Below are 19,635 nucleotides of genomic sequence, written 5' to 3' on the forward strand. Positions count from 1 at the left end.
ACATACTTTTGGAAGTCCTAGCCACGGCAATCAGAGAAGAAAGAGAAATAAAAGGAATACAAATTGGAAAAGAAGAAGTAAAATTGTCACTGTTTGCAGATGACATGATACTATACATAGAGAATCCTAAAAATGCCACCAGAAAACTAGAGCTAATCAATGAATTTGGTAAAGTTGCAGGATACAAAATTAATGTACAGAAATCTCTTGCATTCCTATACACTAATGATGAAAAATCTGAAAGAGAAATTATGGAAACACTCCCATTTACGACTGCAACAAAAAGAATAAAATAACCTAGGAACAAACCTACCTAGGGAGACAAAAGACCTGTATGCAGAAAACTATAAGACACTGATGAAAGAAATTAAAGATGATACCAACAGATGGAGAGATATACCATGTTCTTGGATTGGAAGAATCAATATTGTGAAAATGACTATACTACCCAAAGCAATCTACAGATTCAATGCAATCCCTATCAAATTACCAATGGCATTTTTAACGGAACTAGAACAAATCATCTTAAAATTGGTATGGAGACACAAAAGACCCCGAATAGCCAAAGCAGTCTTGAGGGAAAAAAACAGAGCTGCAGGAATTAGACCCCCTGACTTCCGACTATACTACAACGCTACAGTAATCAAGACAATATGGTACTGGCACAAAAACAGAAACATAGATCAATGGAACAAGATAGAAAGCCCAGAGATAAACCCACGCACCTATGGTCAACTAATCTATGACAAAGGAGGCAAAGATATACAATGGAGAAAAGACAGTTTCTTCAATAAGTGGTGCTGGGAAAACTGGACAGCTACATGTAAAAGAATGAAATTAGAACACTCCCTAACACCATACACAAAAATAAACTCAAAATGGATTCAAGACCTAAATGTAAGACCAGACACTATAAAACTCTTAGAGGAAAACATAGGAAGAACACTCTTTGACATAAATCACAGCAAGATCTTTTTTGATCCACCTCCTAGAGTAATGGAAATAAAAACAAAAGTAAACAAATGGTACCTAATGAAACTTCAAAGCTTTTGCACAGCAAAGGGAACCATAAACAAGACAAAAAGACAACCCTCAGAATGGGAGAAAATATTTGCAAATGAATCAACGGACAAAGGATTAATCTCTAAAATACATAAACAGCTCATGCAGCTCAATATTAAAGAAACAAACAACCCAATCCAAAAATGGGCAGAAGACCTAAATAGACATTTCTCCAAAGAAGACATACACATGGCCACGAAGCACATGAAAAGATGCTCAACATCACTAATTATTAGAGAAATGCAAATCAAAACTACAATGAGGTATCACCTCACACCAGTTAGAATGGGCATCATCAGAAAATCTACAAACAACAAATGCTGGAGAGGGTGTGGAGAAAAGGGAACCCTCCTGCACTGTTGTTGGGAATGTAAATTGATACAGCCACTATGGAGAACAGTATGGAGGTTCCTTAAAAAACTAAAAATAGAATTACCATATGATCCAGCAATCTCACTACTGGGCATATACCCAGAGAAAACCATAATTCAAAAAGACACATGCACCCCAATGTTCACTGCAGTGCTATTTACAATAGCCAGGTCATGGAAGCAACCTAAATGCCCATTGACAGACGAATGGATAGAGAAGTTGTGGTACATATGTACAATGAAATATTACTCAGCCATAAAAAGGAATGAAATTGAGTCATTTGTTGAGACGTGGATGGATCTAGAGACTGTCATACAGAGTGACGTAAGTCAGAAAGAGAAAAACAAATATCGTATATTAACACATGTATGTAGAACCTAGAAAAATGGTACAGATGAACCGGTTTGCAGGGCAGAAGTTGAGACACAGATGTAGAGAACAAACGTATGGACACCAAGAGGGGAAAACTGCGGTGGGGTGGGGATGGTGGTGTGCTGAATTGGGTGATTGGGATTGACATGTATACACTGATGTGTATAAAATTAATGACTAATAAGAACCTGCAGTATAAAAAAACAAACAAACAAAGAAAAAAACTAATACTAAACTTTCTTTGGGTTATTTGTATGGAAATATGTTATTATAAATGTTTCAGACATTACATGAAATTTCTAAAAATCTTATATGTTCTGGTGTAATGTTATAAGTCATAATTCTAGTTATTACTTTAAAATGTATATCTCACAAATAACTAAATTTCCTTGTCAATTGCATTATTATAAACTTTCATCAAATCTTTAACCGTGGTCATTTTTAAGTCTTTTGTCATTTACAGACAGTTCTGGGTGTAATCTGATGCTTTTGCAAAAATGTTCCTATAAAAGGGTTTCATCTTCAAGGAATTCATGGAAAAGACTCTGACAAGTACAGGTTTCTGGTAACTGACTATACTGCTGAACTGAATGAATAAGCATTTTCAGAACTCTAATGGAAAACTGATGAATTCATAAAAGTGCTAACAAAAGATCAAGATGAAAAAAAAAAAAATTACATGGACTGAGTAAACTGATGAAGATGGTTATAATTTTTGTGACTTTCTGTTTGAGTAAAAAAAAAAAATCCCACAAGGACTCAGAGGCAAAAAATATACAAATCAATTTTCACTGCAAAGTAAAGGAGCTGTTACAGTGGAGGATTACTGGACTGAATGTCAATATTATGACATAATATGAGTGTGTTTCGTGTTTGGTAATTGCAATCATTGTTGCTTTTGTTGTGGTCATCCAAAAAAAACAAAAAAATTTATTCTTACAGTTGTCTCATCTGTTGTTCGGCCACATTATCTGACACAGGTAGGATTTAGAGAGAATAATCTTAGAAAATCAGTATGGTTGAGATCCTCCAGAAAAAAAATCCTGTGGGTCAATCCAAAAGAAAATCTTGATGGAATGTTTTTATCTTATTTAGAAAAACAACTTTGGAAAGAAAATAAAAGATTTTGACAAAAAATAAATAGAACCATACAGTATAAAAAAAGAAAAAAGAGAAAGAAAACAAAGGGCACAACAAGGGTCCGATTAAAACTTCAGTTTTGCCAACACTTTAGTATTGATGTAGAGAAGTTGCCTTACCCACTCTTGTGCCTCATTTCATATCATTAGAGTTAAAGCCAATGAGTTAATATTAAAGTTAACTCATTCCTGCATGAGAAGTAGAGCTCCTGAAATGTATAGTGTTATCTAGCAAAACATCATATTAAGAGATAATTCTAGTTTTAATAAGTTCCAGTTGTCTGAAAATTTGTGGTTTCATACACTTTGAAGAGCATTAAAGGGCAATGGACCATATTTCAACAAAACTTTAGTCTTCTGATAAGAGTCTGTTTACAAATGACTGGAGATTCTCTAGAACTATTTGAATAGACTTTTAATATATTAAAGGGGTGATCCTCAATCTGAAGTCTGCAGAAGCCAAATAGATATTATATATTTATCAATGACACTGTGTAGCTTAAATTTATTTTGTCTGAGCTGCAAGTACACCAACTCAGTGTGGGAAAGGCGGTTAAACTAAATCAGAAGTTCTTGTTGGCAGATGTAAATATCTTTGATGAACTGAAAATAGGAATATAATTTATTACTTAATAAATGAACATTTTTCATGAGGTCTATGCAAAAAGATAATAAAAAGGAAACCTAATGGTTGAAAATAATTAAGATGAACTTAAATGATAAGACTGTAGAATCTACTGAATCTCTTTAAAAGCAAGACAACCAGCTATTCATCTGAAATGGTTCTGTTCTGTATAAAGATGGAAGGACTTGATGACTTAACTTTTGAGATTCCTTTTACTTGTGACTTTCTGATTTTGGTTCAGGCAAATACAAGTGATAATTTGCTGTTATTAAGTGTCTATCTGAGGTTGAATACTAAGGGTTTCAGTAAGATTTCCATCTCTTTTTCATGTTATCCATGTCTACTTTGTGCCTAGAGAGGCTTTGACCCAGCCTTGAGACGTCCGTCCTTTTTCATTGCAGGAGAAGGATGACATCCAGAGGGCAGAATGCATGTTGCAGCAGGCGGAGAGGCTGGGCTGCCGGCAGTTTGTCACAGCTACAGATGTTGTCCGAGGGAACCCCAAGTTGAACTTGGCTTTTATTGCCAACCTCTTTAACAAATACCCTGCCCTGCACAAACCAGAGAACCAGGACATCGACTGGGGGGCTCTTGAAGGTAACTGGAAATTGGCTGCTTAAATGTTCGGAAAAGCAGTCACAATTCTAATTCAAGGGCAATTCAAAATCACCTCCTAAGCAAACCTAAGCCCCTCACATGGAAGATTTGCAAACAGGTCATCAATCCTCTGGTACATAACAAAGAGAATAAATAGATTAATCAAGTCAATTACAGACAAACAGGAATAATCAAATACCATTATATCACATCCATTATACATAGGCTTCATCCGTTATCAGAATTAAATGTTTTAGGGAAGACAATGCATTTAATTATCAGATGAAATAAATCCTGAGTTCCACAAACCTAATTTATGTACTGAATGGACTGAGTGTTAATTCCTAGGGGCAAGAAGTTGCAGCCACTCATCATTTAAAAATGATATTTAACTTATGTTAAGAGGTGCTTACTGAGATTTTTGTTTTGCTTCTTTGATTTGGATAATGGGGGCCACAAAATAATATTTTGAGGCAGAATCCATGACCGTTATATTTAGGGGGCTAAAGCCCTAAGACTGGACAAAAAATCACACAGCTTTAGTCAAGTTCTAATAGGTGATAGTGCCAGAGATGTTTTTCTTTTTTTCATCATGAATTGTCCCGATATTGAGACAGAACATCAATACAAAAGTAATAATAAATGAATATCACCAAAGAAAGAAAATTCAGATTTAAAGAATTGGTTGATCCTTTTCTGCAATGCTTTACTCTAGCTGGAAGTGCAAAATCAATCTGTGTTCCAACACTGCTGCATTTGTATGATTTGATAAACAGTGGTCAGGGGTCTGTGCATTCTGTTGACTACCAAATATGTATATCAAGCCCTCTAATCACCCATTTCTAGCTGCCTCTAGATGATCCAGATTTGGGTCCATCACTATCGCTTGAAATTCAGCATATACAAGACAGAATTGATCATTTCCCCTTCCCCCATTGCCTCTCTACCCCCTGCCCCCATCCCATCCACTGTCCTTTAGAAATTCTCCATTTCCATTAATCATACCATTTTTTTTCTTCAGTTACCAAAACTCTGGGTTCCACTTTGATATCTTCCTCTCCTTCACCCCCAAATCTCTTGAATCAACAAATACTAATAATTCTTCCCACAGAATGAGCTTTAGATTGTTATTTTTCCTTTAGGCTCTTCCAGACTCATTAAATCATACACCAACTATTTCACTAGGTCTTAGGGGCCTATTCCTCCATCCATCAAGCACTTGAATGTGCCCACGTGCTGGGGTCAAACACTATCCCCTCTGTGTGTTTAATTTAAATGCATATTGCCTTTCAGTAATTCTGCACACTGCTGCCAGGCACATCACAGTGCTGCTTTCATTATATCTCTGCCTTGCTCAAGAATTTATTATGGTAATAAAAAAAAGAACCCATAATGACTGTCATTGTCTAATATATCAACCAAAATCTGCTACCTGGCGTCCAAAGATCCCTGATTCTGGTTCCAGCCACTAAACAGCCTTGTCTCTGTGGACTATACAACACAGATAGCTGAAAAATCAGTTCCGAATGGTTTTAGGACAGACCTTGCCTATCGCTCCCTTTATGTTTATATTTACACAATCTCCTACTTCCACTCCTTACTTATCCCCTCAAATCCTCTCCTCTTTCCTCTTGACTATCCAGATTTTACTAACCCTCTAAGGTAAAGCTCAAATTGCACTCCCTCCAAATTTAGCCCATAAAATTCTCTCCTTTATCTCAACTCAAATATAAATATCTACCTCATATGTTAGCCCTCTAGCTTGCATGATCCCTCTTTGATGCCTAAAATACTTGTTTTTCCAGAAAGAATGTAAGCCTTTGAGGGACAGCCCTGAAGAATTTCCCCACACAGGATCTTGGGCACTACTAATAGATGCTCTAGAGATACTCATTGAATTGAAATGGAAAAAAAAATTAACACAGAATAGCAACCCTCATCCAAATCCATTAGGGTTTTTATTTTTTTCTACTTCCAGTGTTTATTACAGCCTCTTTAGTTAAACTTTGATCATAAAAAAAGGCATATTTTCTAGATATGAAAAATAACTAGTCTTATACATGAAAGATACCTGGTCTTCATTCATTTAGGTGAGACAAGAGAAGAGCGGACATTTAGGAACTGGATGAACTCCTTGGGTGTAAACCCTCGAGTCAATCATTTGTACAGGTAAGAATATTGGGAGACTCTTCCTTAATATGAGGTACCAAGACCTGGAAAGATCCCCAAGATTTCAAATACCACTGTGGTGTGCAATTCTCTTTACAAAGTGTGTGCACCTCGGTGAGAAGGGGGAAATGCCACACTGCGCAGCAGATGTTAAGAAACTCACTTCCATACACCAACCTTGCTGTGTATTTAGTACAAAAATCATAACCCAGCAGCAAAAGGACAAATGGAATCCCTGTTGTAAACGCAAGATCTGCTCAGAAGCAGGCCAAACAGTAAATGTTCACCTAAACATGTTGTATCTCCTATGCCATTTGTTAGAGCCGTATTTCTTTTTCTGGAGGCTGCGTGTTTCTGCTGAAGGGGCAAAGGTGGTCACACCTGGGGGAGACCTCCAGTAAATTCCCTCCCTTTCTCTGAGTCGAGGTTTCTTCACCTCTAAAGATGGAGCTACTGATGCCAGTGTTGCCAAGTTGCTGGGAATGTTCCTTGAGCTAATATATAAGGAATTGCCTGGCCCGCTGCAGGAGCTTCATAAATGCTGAGTATCTGAGAATTCTTTTGTGTTTGTTTTTGTTCAGTGACTTATCAGATGCCCTGGTCATCTTCCAGCTCTATGAAAAGATTAAAGTCCCTGTTGATTGGAACAGAGTAAACAAACCACCATACCCCAAACTGGGGGGCAATATGAAGAAGGTAAACAATGACTCTTTTTTTTTTTTTTTGCTTGTGTTGGGTCTTTGTTGCTGCGCGCAGGCTTTCTCTAGTTGCTTCGAGTAGGGGCTACTCTTCATTGTGTTGCACGGGCTTCTCATTGCAGTGGTTTCTCTTGTTGCGGAGCTCGGACTTTAGGTGCACGGGCTTCAGTAGTTGTGGTACATGGGCTCAGTAGTTGTGGCTCGCAGGCTCTAGAGCGCAGGCTCAGTAGTTGTGGCGCACGGGCTTAGTTGCTCCGCGGCATGTGGCATCTTCCCAGACCAGGGCTCAAACCCGTGTCCCCTGCATTGGCAGGCGGATTCTTAACCACTGCGCCACCAGCAAAGTCCCAAACACTGACTCTTCTGATGTTCTGGTAGGCAGGTGAAGTCATAAGCCTGCAAGAGTACCTTGTGAATACTTTATCAGGAGGCCAAACTTAGATAACTGTTTATCCATGGATTAAATTAGAGTACTGCAATCAGAAACCTGAATGGTTTTATTAAAGTGAGTTCATTATTTCAGTTGATTACTTATTTATAATTCCATGTTGGATGTCTTTAAACTTTATGATGTAAAAATTCTAATTAAGATAATTAGAGCACGCAGAGCTGCAGGGTTGCTTTTCCCCCAGCAAGATCATCATTCTAATTTTCTAAAGAATCGAAGCCTTGTACTAACAGTTTGACTTGTACAAATAGTATGTCTAGTGTCAACGTAATGGGAACAGATTGTTTTGTAAAAGCAGCCACGGGGTTGGCACAAACATTTCCCACCATTTCTCGTGCCTGTGACCCAATGATCCATGAGTCATAGCCACAGGAATACCTGTCCCACATGTCAGTCCACCGTGTGCGTGTAGGATGGAGAATTCAGATGTTCTCTGTCAATCTCTATGAATTCAGCTATTTTAGGAATATTATAGACAGGTTACTTAGTATGGCTCTCTAGTTCTGTAGTGTGATATAGCCATGAAAATGTTCATCATAATAATTCATTTTGGTTTTGCACTTAAAGTACACTATGAATATTTTTTTGGTGGGAGTGAGGGGTTCGATTTAAGAAAAGATAGAAAATTGTTTGACTAACTTAGAATCCTAGAATTGCAGAGCCAGGCGAGACTTGAGAGATCAATCAATCTTACCTTATTATTTCATTTTGTGTCTTTATTATCTTATTTTCTCGGGTATTTATCATCATAGAGATGATGACATTAGATTGTTTCCCTTCCTGCTCATTAACAGCTTGAGAATTGTAATTATGCAGTGGAACTGGGGAAGAATCAAGCGAAATTTTCCCTGGTTGGCATTGGTGGACAAGATCTCAATGAAGGAAACCGCACCCTGACATTGGCCTTGGTCTGGCAGTTAATGAGAAGGTAATGCAACTCAGGGGAATGGCATTTTATTGAATGTATTCTTTATCTAGAAAAATACTTGCAAATTTCAGGGATGTGATTTAATTTAATAAAACTATATTTTAAGCTAAACTTAAAACCAAAGGAATGTTGGCGGGGCAGTCCTGTTTTTTTTTTATTTCCGTTCAGTTCTGACAGTTTTGTTTCAGGTACTTTGAAACTCTGTTATTAGGTTCGTCAGTGTTTTAGATTGTTATGTTCTCTTAATAAATCACCCTTTTTCATTATGGAGTGACCCTGTTTATGCCTGGTAATATTCTTTTCTCTAAAACCTATTTTTCCTGATATTAATACAGCCACTCCTGCTTCTTCTTGATTAGTTTAGCGTGGCACATTTTTTTTTTTCCATCCTTTAACTTTTAACTGATTTGTGTAAATACAGTCACTTATCTTTTAAAGGGACTTTCAGAATAAGGGGGGAAATATGCTATATTTACCTACATATCTGTCATTTCAGGTGCTCTTCTTCCCATGGTGTAGATCCAGATTTCTATCTGATATCATTTGCCTTCTACTTGAAATATTTCTAGCAGTGCGCATCTGTTGGCGAGGAATTATTTCAGCTTCTGTCTGTCTGAGAAAATCTTTATTATATTTTCATTTTTGAAAGGCATTTTATCTGAGTGTAGAATTCTAGGTTGATAGTTTTTTCTTTCAGTATTTTGAAGATGTGTTCACTGTCTTCTAGCTTGCATCATTTCCAATGATAAATCTGTTGTCATTCCTGTCTTTGTTCCTCTGTATGTAATATGTCTTTTTTCCTCTGGCTTCTTTTAAGATTTTCTCTTTATCACTCATTTTAAGTAATTTGGTTATGATGTACTTTGGTGTTTCTTGTGCTTGAGGTTTGTTGAGCTTCTAGAATCTGTGGGCTTACAATTTTCATCAAATTTGGAAAAATCTTGGCCTCTATTTCTTCAAATATGACTCCTGTACCCACTCTCTAGTTTTTGGGGAACTCCAGGTACACATTTATTTGGTCATTTGAAGTTGTCCCAAAATTCACTGATGCTCAAATCATCTCTTTCCTTTACATTTCATTTTTTCTTCTCTCTGTTTCATTTGGGATAATTTCTATTGCCTTGTCTTAAATTCACCACTCTCTTCTTCTACAATGTCTACCATTAATTCCATTTGGTGTATAATTTTTTTATCTCATACATAATAGTTTTCGTGTATAGAAATTTGATTTGGGTCTTTTTGACATCTCCTCTATTTCTTTCCTTAATCTTCTTGAACATATAGAATATAATTATAATAACTGTTATTTCTGGGTCTGTTTCTATTAACTGATTTTTATCTTCATTATGGGTCATATTTTTCTGCTTCTTTGCATGCCTACTGATTTTTCATAATATGTGAGGCACTGTGAATTTTACCTTGCTGTGTGCTAGATATTTCTGTATTCCTTTAAATATTCTTGAATTTTGTCCTGGGATGCAGTTAAGTTACTTAAGCACAATTTGATCCTTTGGGGGCTTACTTAAAATCTTAATTAATCTCGAGCTAATTTTGTCTCTCAATACTGAGATAATCTCTTCTGAGTACTTTACTTGATGCTCCATATATCATGAGATTTTTCCACTCTGATTGGTGGGAACCAAATTTATGCCAGCCCTATGTGAACTCCAAGGATTGTTCTGCGCATTCATTTCTGAAAGTTCTTTTCCCAGCCTCTGGTAATTTCCTCACATGAATGCTCCAAGTAGCACTCAGCTGAACACTTGAGGCAAACCCTCTGAAGATCTCTGGAGCTTTCTTTCTAGATGACTGTCCTCTCCAGGCAGCTCTCTTCTCTCTGCTATTCTGCCCCACACATTCTAGCACCCTGGCTTCCTTGAGTTCTCAACCCTGTCCGCTTGGCTCAGGGTCACTGTCATGCTCTGTTTGAGTTCTCTCTCCCTGCACTGCAGCCTGGAAACTCTCCATGCAATAATCTGGGACAATCTCAGGGTTTACCACATTTGTTTTCCTTCTCTCAGGGACCACTGTTTTGTGCTTCCTGTCGTCCAATGTCTGAACAACATCGTTTCATATTTTTTCATTGTCTTTTATGTGTTTAAGGCAGAAAGGTAAACTGATCCCTGTTATTCCATCATGACCAAAAGCAGAATTTCCTGCTACTTCCTTAACAGAGAACTTTAGATACCTTTTAGAGTCAAACATAAAATTGATTAATGTGAGAGCTATGTGGCCATATTATTTAAGCAATAGTAGAATATAAGATACAAATAGAAAATAAATGGTGTGAAAAGTAAACAATTTTTGGTACAAAAGCATGAGTCTGGGAAGAATTCTAGACAGCAAATCTGTAAGCATGATCTGGTTTACTTTTACATGCTTTGCTCTTTCCCCCTTTACTGATAGCTCTGACCAGGCAGAAGTCTTCCGTTCCTTAATTAGAACCTATGTTAGTATGACTTAATTCATTTTTCTACCTGGAAGGAAGCCCAAGAAACCATATGTCACATTACATTATGTCTAACAAGGTAATGGCAGAGACAAGGGTTTGTCCCTAAGCACTGCCGCTTTATTCCCAGGCCACTGTCTGCAGATCCTAATATATATAATGGTCCTTGGAGTAATCATGTCAGTGTCTCCAGGTGATGTAGGGTGATCAGAAATGATCATAATCAATTTAACTACCTGATTCACATTTGCTTTATCAAGTATGATGCTCCGTTACTCCTTTCTCAACTGGGATCTCTTTAATGATTGAAGGCAGATGTCATAAGGCTTCTCTGGCACAGAAAACTCCAGAGCTAAAGAAACTTTAGCCTCTATTTTACTGCATGTATCTAGAACATCACTGAAAGTTCCTAAGGGCCGTTCTCACTGGTGTATTTTCAGAAACGATTTCTGAACTACTCTCTATTTTCTTTCACCTGTGTTTTTAATTCTTAACAGACTGGCTTTTGGTACTGATTGCTTTAAAAACCAAAGCAAAATTCTTTTTAGTTGCAACTGTTAAATTGACTCATGGGTTTGAAGATGAAATTATCTTTGATATTTTCTATTTTAGTGACTTAAAAAGAAAACTCAGGCCAACTCTATTCTATTTTGAATTTCATAATATCTGAAAATCACCTTGTAATATGATCTTCGTTCTGGAAGTTTTATAAAAATGTGACCCAACATCATAGTTTAAGGCTAGTATACATATGATAAGGGCTAGTTTGCTGCTGTGTCTCTACCTGGTAAATAAGTCATATTTCTTATGAGTCTTTACTATATAAGAATTGTGCCTATAAGAAAATGGACAGAGAAATACATTACTGTGAAAGGCGATGAAATGACTGATAATTATGTAAATGCCACCAGCAGGGTATTTTTTTTTTCTCTGTGTGCCACACATGAACAGATCTAATAAATTTAGAGCCAGTTCTAGCTGGACTTTATTTCATTGGATTTCACAGGTGTGCTAATTTGGTCGTTTATCTGGACAATAAATGGCATGCCATTTTTCCCTCTAAAAACAAATGAAAGCTTAAACCTCCCTTTCCCCTTCAGTAGCCTGGAAATCGTTCTCAGACTGGAAAGCTGGCAAATTGCACGTGTCTAAGTTTGGAGACAAAAGCCTGAGACAAGTAGGCCGCCGGCAGACAGCCACAATAGTGAGACCCCAACAGATGAATCAAGAGTGTGAGGCAGGCAAAGGAGGGAATTCTCCCCAGATCAAACAGGCTGTGGAATTGGGGATAGGTCCTTGCAAAACAAAACACTGAGGTATGTCCCTCTGGGTCACATGTTAAATAAATAACACAAGTGTTTGATGGCAGGAAAGCACACAAGTCATAATCACAGCCCCTCCAGCCCCACACCCCATCCATCGTCTGCGGTTGGATGAGGCCCTGGCTTAAGCTGGAGCTCACGTGGCCATTTCATTTTGACAGAGGGCTTCTCAGCACCGCATGGTGTGCAAACACCAGGGATACTGGGATCTTGTCTGGAGGGTTCCATTTAATAATAGCACAGTTCCCCCAAAACATGTTTCATGATAAGGAGTGATTATCTCACAAGGAAAATCCTAGGAAGACACAAGCCAAATTGATTTTTGTTTTCAATTTTGAATCTACATTCAGTGCTTCATGGACTTTCTAGACTGGAGTCTCCAACCTAAATTTGTGCCTTTCTTCCCTTTGTTTTCCTGATGTCCTTACAAGCAGGTGTCTGATTCCGTTTAAACCTCCACATCTCCCTTGAGGTGGCAGGACAACTGTGTGCTCACTAGCACGGTGTGCCACCACAAGGGTCTCTTCTCAGACCCCTGAATGCAGTCAGCTGCCTCCAGGATATTCTGCGTCTAAGTTTCCCTGTCCCTTTGTGGCCTTTTGTATTTGCATGAATAGACTTTTGTATAAAGGTGAGCTTCTCCTCTGCACCATTTTCTTCCCTCACTCAAGGAGTGGCTTGAAGGCACCGCTCCTGTCCACTGGAGAGAGTCAACAAAGCAGGCTGGGCCTCCTGGCAAAGGGAAGTGAGAGTTCGGTCCTGAGATGAGTGAGGCTGCTGGAAGATTAAACCTAGTCTGTTTCTCAGGTTATTTATGGACGTGACCTGATGAAACAAACACTAACCCACCATCTCTTAATGAGTGGACTAGGCAGAAATTCTTACGTGGTATAGTAAATGCTGGTAACTTCATGCACATGCTGTTAGGAAACAAGCCGGTTATGACATAAATGATATGATCAAACCTCAGGCCTTTTTCCAAACTAGTAATATTTTGAAAATCTAACTGGAACTTATCACATTTGTACTCGTTACTCCTTAGCATTTTGGTCCCATCTCTGGGCCCAGACTAAGCATTTCTCAATTTGACTTTCTCCTTGCTTTTCCTGGGAGAAAGTCATTCTGTTCGTTTCATCTACTACTCTACTCTTTCATTTGCTAGATGCCCAGTATGTACTGGGCACTCTGCTAACCCCTGAAAGCACTGAGATGAATATGGTCTATGGACTCTGTCCAAGGGCACGAGGTAGGCAGAGAGACATGCATATTAACTCCATCCAAAGCTCTGGGAAACAGGTTGGAAGCAAGTGTAGCAATAATGATTAATATACAGCATGGGTCAGAAAAATGATGCTTGAACTGGGACTTGTTCTCAGGATTAGAAATTCACTAGAGAGGAAGGCCATCCAAGGCAGAGCGCGCATCTGAGTCATGGAAGCAGGAGGCAGGAGGACGCATGGTGCGGTCGGCGAGCTGCCGATGGTTCTGTGCAGCGGGAAGAACATGAGTGTGTGTGACCATAAAGCCTTGAAGAAGGAGGGGAAGGAGGAAATGAGAGAGGCGCTGAAAAGGGACACTCAGGTCAAATTGTGAAAGGACTCGTGTGCCATTCTAAGGAATTTGATCTGTGTTCTTTGGGCCTCGGAGAGTCACTTTAAATGACATGACCGGAACAGTAGTTTAGAAAAGGCAGAATGAAGAGGAACCAGCTGATGTGAGGGAGTCTGGGGAGGTGTCATTGAGAGGACTTGGATGCCAGATTGGTCCACGTGATTTTATTGTTTTGATAAAGAAAAGTTGCAGAAACACATTTCCTCCCCATCGCCAATGATAGGAAAGCGCTTTCACCTGAAGGAAGCAGGGCATTGCTCCTGTTTCCGAGATTGCACTTGGAAACCATGTGGGAGATTGTGGAAGAACTGTGTTTAGCACAGAAATAGTAACTGGAGGAAGATACCCGATGTATTATGTAATGAGCAAAACCCTGGGCACCCAAGTGGAGGGTGACCTCATTTAGGGAGGCCCTCCAGACAGGACTCAATGGCAGGATACTTGAGTTTCATTTTGGACAACACACACTGAAATTCTAGTCTTTCGTGGGTAATTTGACTCTCCCCCCCTTACAAGACTGAACCGTGAGGCCAGCAGACCTGCCCACCTGCTCTACTGCTTGGCTCTCTCCCTGCGTTTACCCTTTGAGAGAGATTAGCTTGGGGAGTGGTGAGTCTTCTCTGCTCCATGGAATTTTAAGAGCTTGAAGCATCTTCTTAATGTTTCCCCTGCAAAACCCACTTCTCATAACAGTATGTATCTAAGGCAATTCTTACCCTCAAACTAGAGATTAACTAGAGATTAATGTGTATTCCCCATATTTCTACTTCTGTGATACACAGAGGAAACTCTTTTATATTTTTTCTTTATTATGTTGGCTGCCTGGGCTTTGAACTATAGCTGATTTACAATGTTGTGTTAGTTTCTGCTGTACAGCAAAGTGATTCAGCTACATATATATATATATATATATATATATACATTCTTTTTCATATTCTTTTGCATTATGGTTTATCACAGGATATTGAATATAGTTCCCTGTGCTATACAGTCGGACCTTGTTGTTTATCCATTCTATATATAATAGTTTGCATCTCCTAACCCCAAACTCCCAATCCATCCCTTGGCCACCCTCTTCCCCCTTGGCAACCACAAGTCTGTTCTCTATGTCTGAGAGTCTGTTTCTGTTTCATAGATACGTTCATTTGTGTCATATTTTAGATTCCACACATAAGTGATATCATATGATATTTGTCTTTCTCTGTCTGACTTACTTCACTTAGTATGATAATCTCTAAGTCCATCCATGTTGCTGCAAATGGCATTATTTCATTCTTTTTATGGCTGAGTAATATTCCATTGTATATATGCCATATCTTTATCCATTCATCTGTCGATGGACATTTAGGTTGTTTCCACGTCTTGGCTAATGTGAACAGTGCTGCTATGAACATTGGGGTGCATGTAGCTTTTTGAGTTATAGTTTTTTCCGGATATATGTGCTTGGGCTTTTCTGACATTGAATTGTTCCTTGATTTTCATAGTTCCTTTAAGAAAAGTGTCACTGGTTCAAATCCTTTATTTCATTTTCCTTTCCCTGCTTCTCTTCTGCTTTCTCTCTGTACAATGACCGTGGTATTTGCTCTGCAACTCACTCTAAGTATAAAGTTCTATTTTGTTATTCTAAAAGGAACTAATGTCATTACATATTCTTTTTTCCTCAGATGTAATGGTGTTCAGTCCATCTTCTGTGATAGGAAAAAAAAAAACTTTTCTATGCTGGCGACTCTCTGTGAATAGTGAATTCTTTTTTTAAAAATCTTTATTGGAGTATAGTTGATTTAAAATGTTGTGTTACTTTCTGCTGTACAGCAAAGTGAATCACTTATACACATATATATATCCACTCTTTTTTAGATTATCTTCCCATATAGGTCATTACAGAGTATTGAATACAGTTCCCTGTGCTATACAATAGTGAATTCTTTAGCAACTTTTCTCCAGAAATCATTCTTGATTTTGTTCAGGTACACACTGAATATTCTTGAAGAACTTGGAGGTGGGCAGAAGGTCAACGATGACACTATTGTCAACTGGGTGAATGAAACATTGAAGGAAGCGGAGAAAAGTTCATCCATCTCTAGTTTCAAGGTAACATGCTTGTCTCCTGCTCGTGGCCACCTGACCTTTATGCTTATCTTTATTGCTTCCACTCTGTTTTCAAGAGTGACCTTCAGTGTGAGGTCTTTGAGGCTCCCCCTCCCGTTTTGATTTTGCTTGAATGACCCATTATTGTTTTGGCGTTCATAGGCCATTTCATTGACAAATTTCTTGTCGTTTTCTCCCGTAATAATTAATTTTAAAAAACCAATCGTTTTTTACACGGGATTTTAGACGTTTTTCTTCCAAAGTAACGTAAAATATAATGTTTTTTAAATGTGCATAGCTCCATGGTTCAGATTGTTAACATAATGAGGGTGAAATGTAAAATGCTAAAAGATCTCCCATGGGATGTTTCTTTTTTTTTGAAAAAAAAGCAGTTGTTTACTTGTATCCAAATCCCATTTTTATTAATAACAGCATGATATTTTATTACATTTCTTCATTCATGTTTTATACATTAGCTGGATCCTTCCTCAAGGGCCCTGTGCACTTGATCGACAGTATAATGTCTGCGTCATATCTTAACTACATTTTCCTGGCTTAAAGGTCAAGATGGCGGGGAGGGACCCCTTCAGAGTTATATTAACAGGGCGGGTGAGGCAGTTCGTCATGCTATCAATCCTCTGCTTCAAAATCAAGGAAAAAATGAAAATCTCTCCCCTCCCAGAAGGGGCAGAAGGTATATCTCTAGGCTGGTCTCTACCAGGAGTGCCCAGTCGCTGTGAGCTCAGCACAGGAAACGGCCAGCTCTGTCCCCCCTCTGCTTACCATCCGTTTGGTCTGGAGGTCGAAGTGGAGGCTGGTGACAGACGTGAGCAAGTCCTTCCAGGAGGAGATTTGGGAAGGCGGTGGCGAACAGTACAGTACAGGGGTGCTCGAGGATGGAGCGCGGTCTGAGCACTAGGGGCTCCTTGTTTGTAACAGGGGGCTCGTCATTTCCTCTTCACAGACATCATGAAGACAGCTTTACCATTTTCCCGATTTTTTTCTTTTTTTGGCTGCTTCGGGCAGCATGCGGGATCTTAGTTCCCTGACCTGTGATCCCACCCGCGGCCCCTGCGGTGGAAGCGTGGAGTCTTAACCACTGAAGCACCAGGGAAGTCCCACCATTTTCCTGATTTTATAGTGAGGAAACTGGGGGCTCATTTAACTCCTGAGGTTACAGCTAGTAATTGCAGGTGGTGTCCATCAGGGAGGGGAAAGCACCTTTCACCTGCGAGGTGAGGTTATAGAGCGGAGAGTATCTATAGGTCACTTGATGACCATGGCTATGAAGTGAAGAGCCCTGGGCGTGCGTCTCTCTGTAAAACAGCTGCCACTTTACAGAAATGCATCCCATTTCATTGCCCAGCAGCTTCTGGGGTGATCCTGTGGGGATTCACTCTTGGGAATGTTTGGCAATTTTTTGCTCCTTGTGATGCTCTGGGCTAATTTTCTCCTGTCTTCTCACTGAGTCATTGCAGAATTGATTAGGTCAAAAGGACCACAAAAGGAAAATGTCAAATTAGCCCCACACTGCTTTTAAGTGAAATCCTTCGAAAAATGAGCACAGCGCACCCCGATTAACCATTGCAGAAACAGTCCTGGACCCTCCTCACCTATGAACGCTGCCAGCTGCTGGCCATCTCGCTGCCTGTCAGCCCACCAAGACTGTGGGAAGAAAGTAGGAAAGAAGGTGAAACTCAAATCTCTCCATTTTGCTTCCATTGTGCTTCTTTACCAAAAAATTCTATGGAGATAGAAGCTCAGGCTAATGGTGGAAATTAGATTACGATTATATGTATATTGATCTTAATTTTGTGGTAGTTCTTACATAACCCAGAAGTAAATAAAAATGGACCCATTCTATTTTTTAAAATAGTATTCTACCTCTACAGAGGGCCAGTGCTGGAGACCTAGCATCTTACGGGGGTCCTGTGTCTTGTTTCTTGGTTAGAATTGATTCTGATTTGGACCCGCAAGGTATGAGGTGTTTGGACTTGACTATGCTCAGATGGTGACACACAGTTGCCTCGGCATGTCTGTACTCACAGGTGCAGAGTTTTGTGCATTTACACCTTAAAAGCATTCACAGGGAGTTCCCTGGTGGCGCACTGGTTAAGAATCTGCCTGCCAACACAGGGGACACAGGTTCGATCCCTGGTCTGGGAAGATCCCACATGCCGCGGAGCAACTAAGCCCGTGCACCACAGCTACTGAGCCTGCGCTCTAGAGCCCGTGAGCCACAACTACTGAGCCCGTGAGCCACAACTACTGAGCCTGCGCGCCTAGAGCCTGTGCTCCGCAACAAGAGAAGCCACCACAATGAGAAGCCTGTGCACCACAGCGAAGAGCAGCCCCCGCTTGCCGCAACTAGAGAAAGCCCACGCTCAGCAATGAAGACCCAACGCAGCCAACAAATAAATAAATAATGTTCCTTTTTTAAAAAAAATCAGGTAGAACCTTTAAAAAAAAAAAAGCATTCACAGCTTTGCGTGTGTCCATCAAATTGTTTACAGACGCCAAAGAAAGAGCCCAAGATTTTAAGTCAGAATACCTGGGTTCAGATCCCAGCCCCACCACTTATTAGCAAGCCACTTAACCTCAGAAACTCCCTTTGCTTGTTGTAAATTAAGATTAGATGCCTCCATCCAAGGCTTGTGGCAATAAGTGAGATAACCTATAAAAAGTGCTGAGCAAATTGTGAGACGCCAGTGGATATTAGTTGCAGTCATTGCATTTGATCACATAATTGCTGTCACTGTCTACCTGGACCTGTGGACCCTTTTCTTTCCCTAAGGTCCCCAGGAGAGGAGCATTCACTGAATCCCGTCCAACTGAGCCCGCATCACTCTCCCTGCCTGTCACCTCTGGGATGTCCCCTGAAAATGAGGCGGGGCTCCTCTTAATGTCTTAGTCTCTCTTTTCTGATGGTTTCTTTTTCAAATCATCCCTTCCTCTATTAATAACCAGTACTTGAATGAAACATACTATATATCAACCTCTCTGCTTTTCTCTAGTTGCTCTAACTTCCTTCCATTCACTATTGGGGAATGACTCCCTGCCTGTTGGCAGACAATGGATTTCCTCCACTTAGTGAACCACCAGGAAGCTACTAGTGATGCCCCTACAGAAATGACCACTGGTTTGAAACACCATGTGCGACACTGTGGCATTTCCCACACCGGGATGTATATATTCGTATTGAAGAGGAAAGAACTACTCACTTTCCTTGAGCCAAATAGAAGTAACTTGGGAGCATATTGTTAAAGCCCATGCTTTCTCTCTCTGCAGGACCCAAAGATTAGTACAAGTCTGCCCGTCCTGGATCTCATTGATGCCATTCAACCAGGTTCCATTAACTATGACCTCCTGAAGACAGAAAACCTGAACGATGAAGAGAAACTCAACAATGCAAAGTACGTAAATAAACCTGAGGTCGGGGAGGAAAGGATGAGCCGGCATCTGGGCAGCTGTGAACTCTAGTGCCTGTGCCTTCGTGCAAACGCTTTTAGGTTCACTGTTGATGCTTTTTCTTCTCATGACTTACTGTGTCCCATCTTCATTATTTTCAATACTGGGCAATAGCAGTTTAAGGCTCCAGGTGTTAGAGGGAGCAAGACAAAAACGATTGATAACAATTGAAACAATTGAAATTGAAAACAGTTGACTTCTGATTGATAAGCAAGCCTGTAATTTCATAAAACCAATTTCCTAATCATAATCTGTGGGAGGCTTCCTGAATAGAGTTTGTACACGGT

At 39.6% G+C, this 19,635-nt stretch overlaps 1 protein-coding gene across 3 annotated transcripts in view; it reads left to right on the top strand.

Annotated features, from left to right (window-relative positions):
* The window catches only part of LCP1 (lymphocyte cytosolic protein 1), an 81,011-nt gene that overhangs the window by 58,538 nt on the left and 2,838 nt on the right, over window positions 1-19,635 (top strand). For all 3 annotated transcript variants that reach the window (XM_059902467.1, XM_059902469.1, XM_059902468.1), the window contains 6 exons: window positions 3,972-4,167; window positions 6,258-6,336; window positions 6,918-7,032; window positions 8,277-8,410; window positions 15,760-15,883; window positions 19,169-19,293. In XM_059902467.1, the coding sequence (XP_059758450.1) occupies window positions 3,972-4,167; window positions 6,258-6,336; window positions 6,918-7,032; window positions 8,277-8,410; window positions 15,760-15,883; window positions 19,169-19,293 (773 nt within the window). The remainder of the gene's footprint in view (window positions 1-3,971; window positions 4,168-6,257; window positions 6,337-6,917; window positions 7,033-8,276; window positions 8,411-15,759; window positions 15,884-19,168; window positions 19,294-19,635) is intronic.

The sequence above is a fragment of the Balaenoptera ricei genome, chromosome 18, assembly GCF_028023285.1.
Source record: "Balaenoptera ricei isolate mBalRic1 chromosome 18, mBalRic1.hap2, whole genome shotgun sequence".
NCBI classification, from domain to species: Eukaryota; Metazoa; Chordata; class Mammalia; order Artiodactyla; family Balaenopteridae; genus Balaenoptera; species Balaenoptera ricei.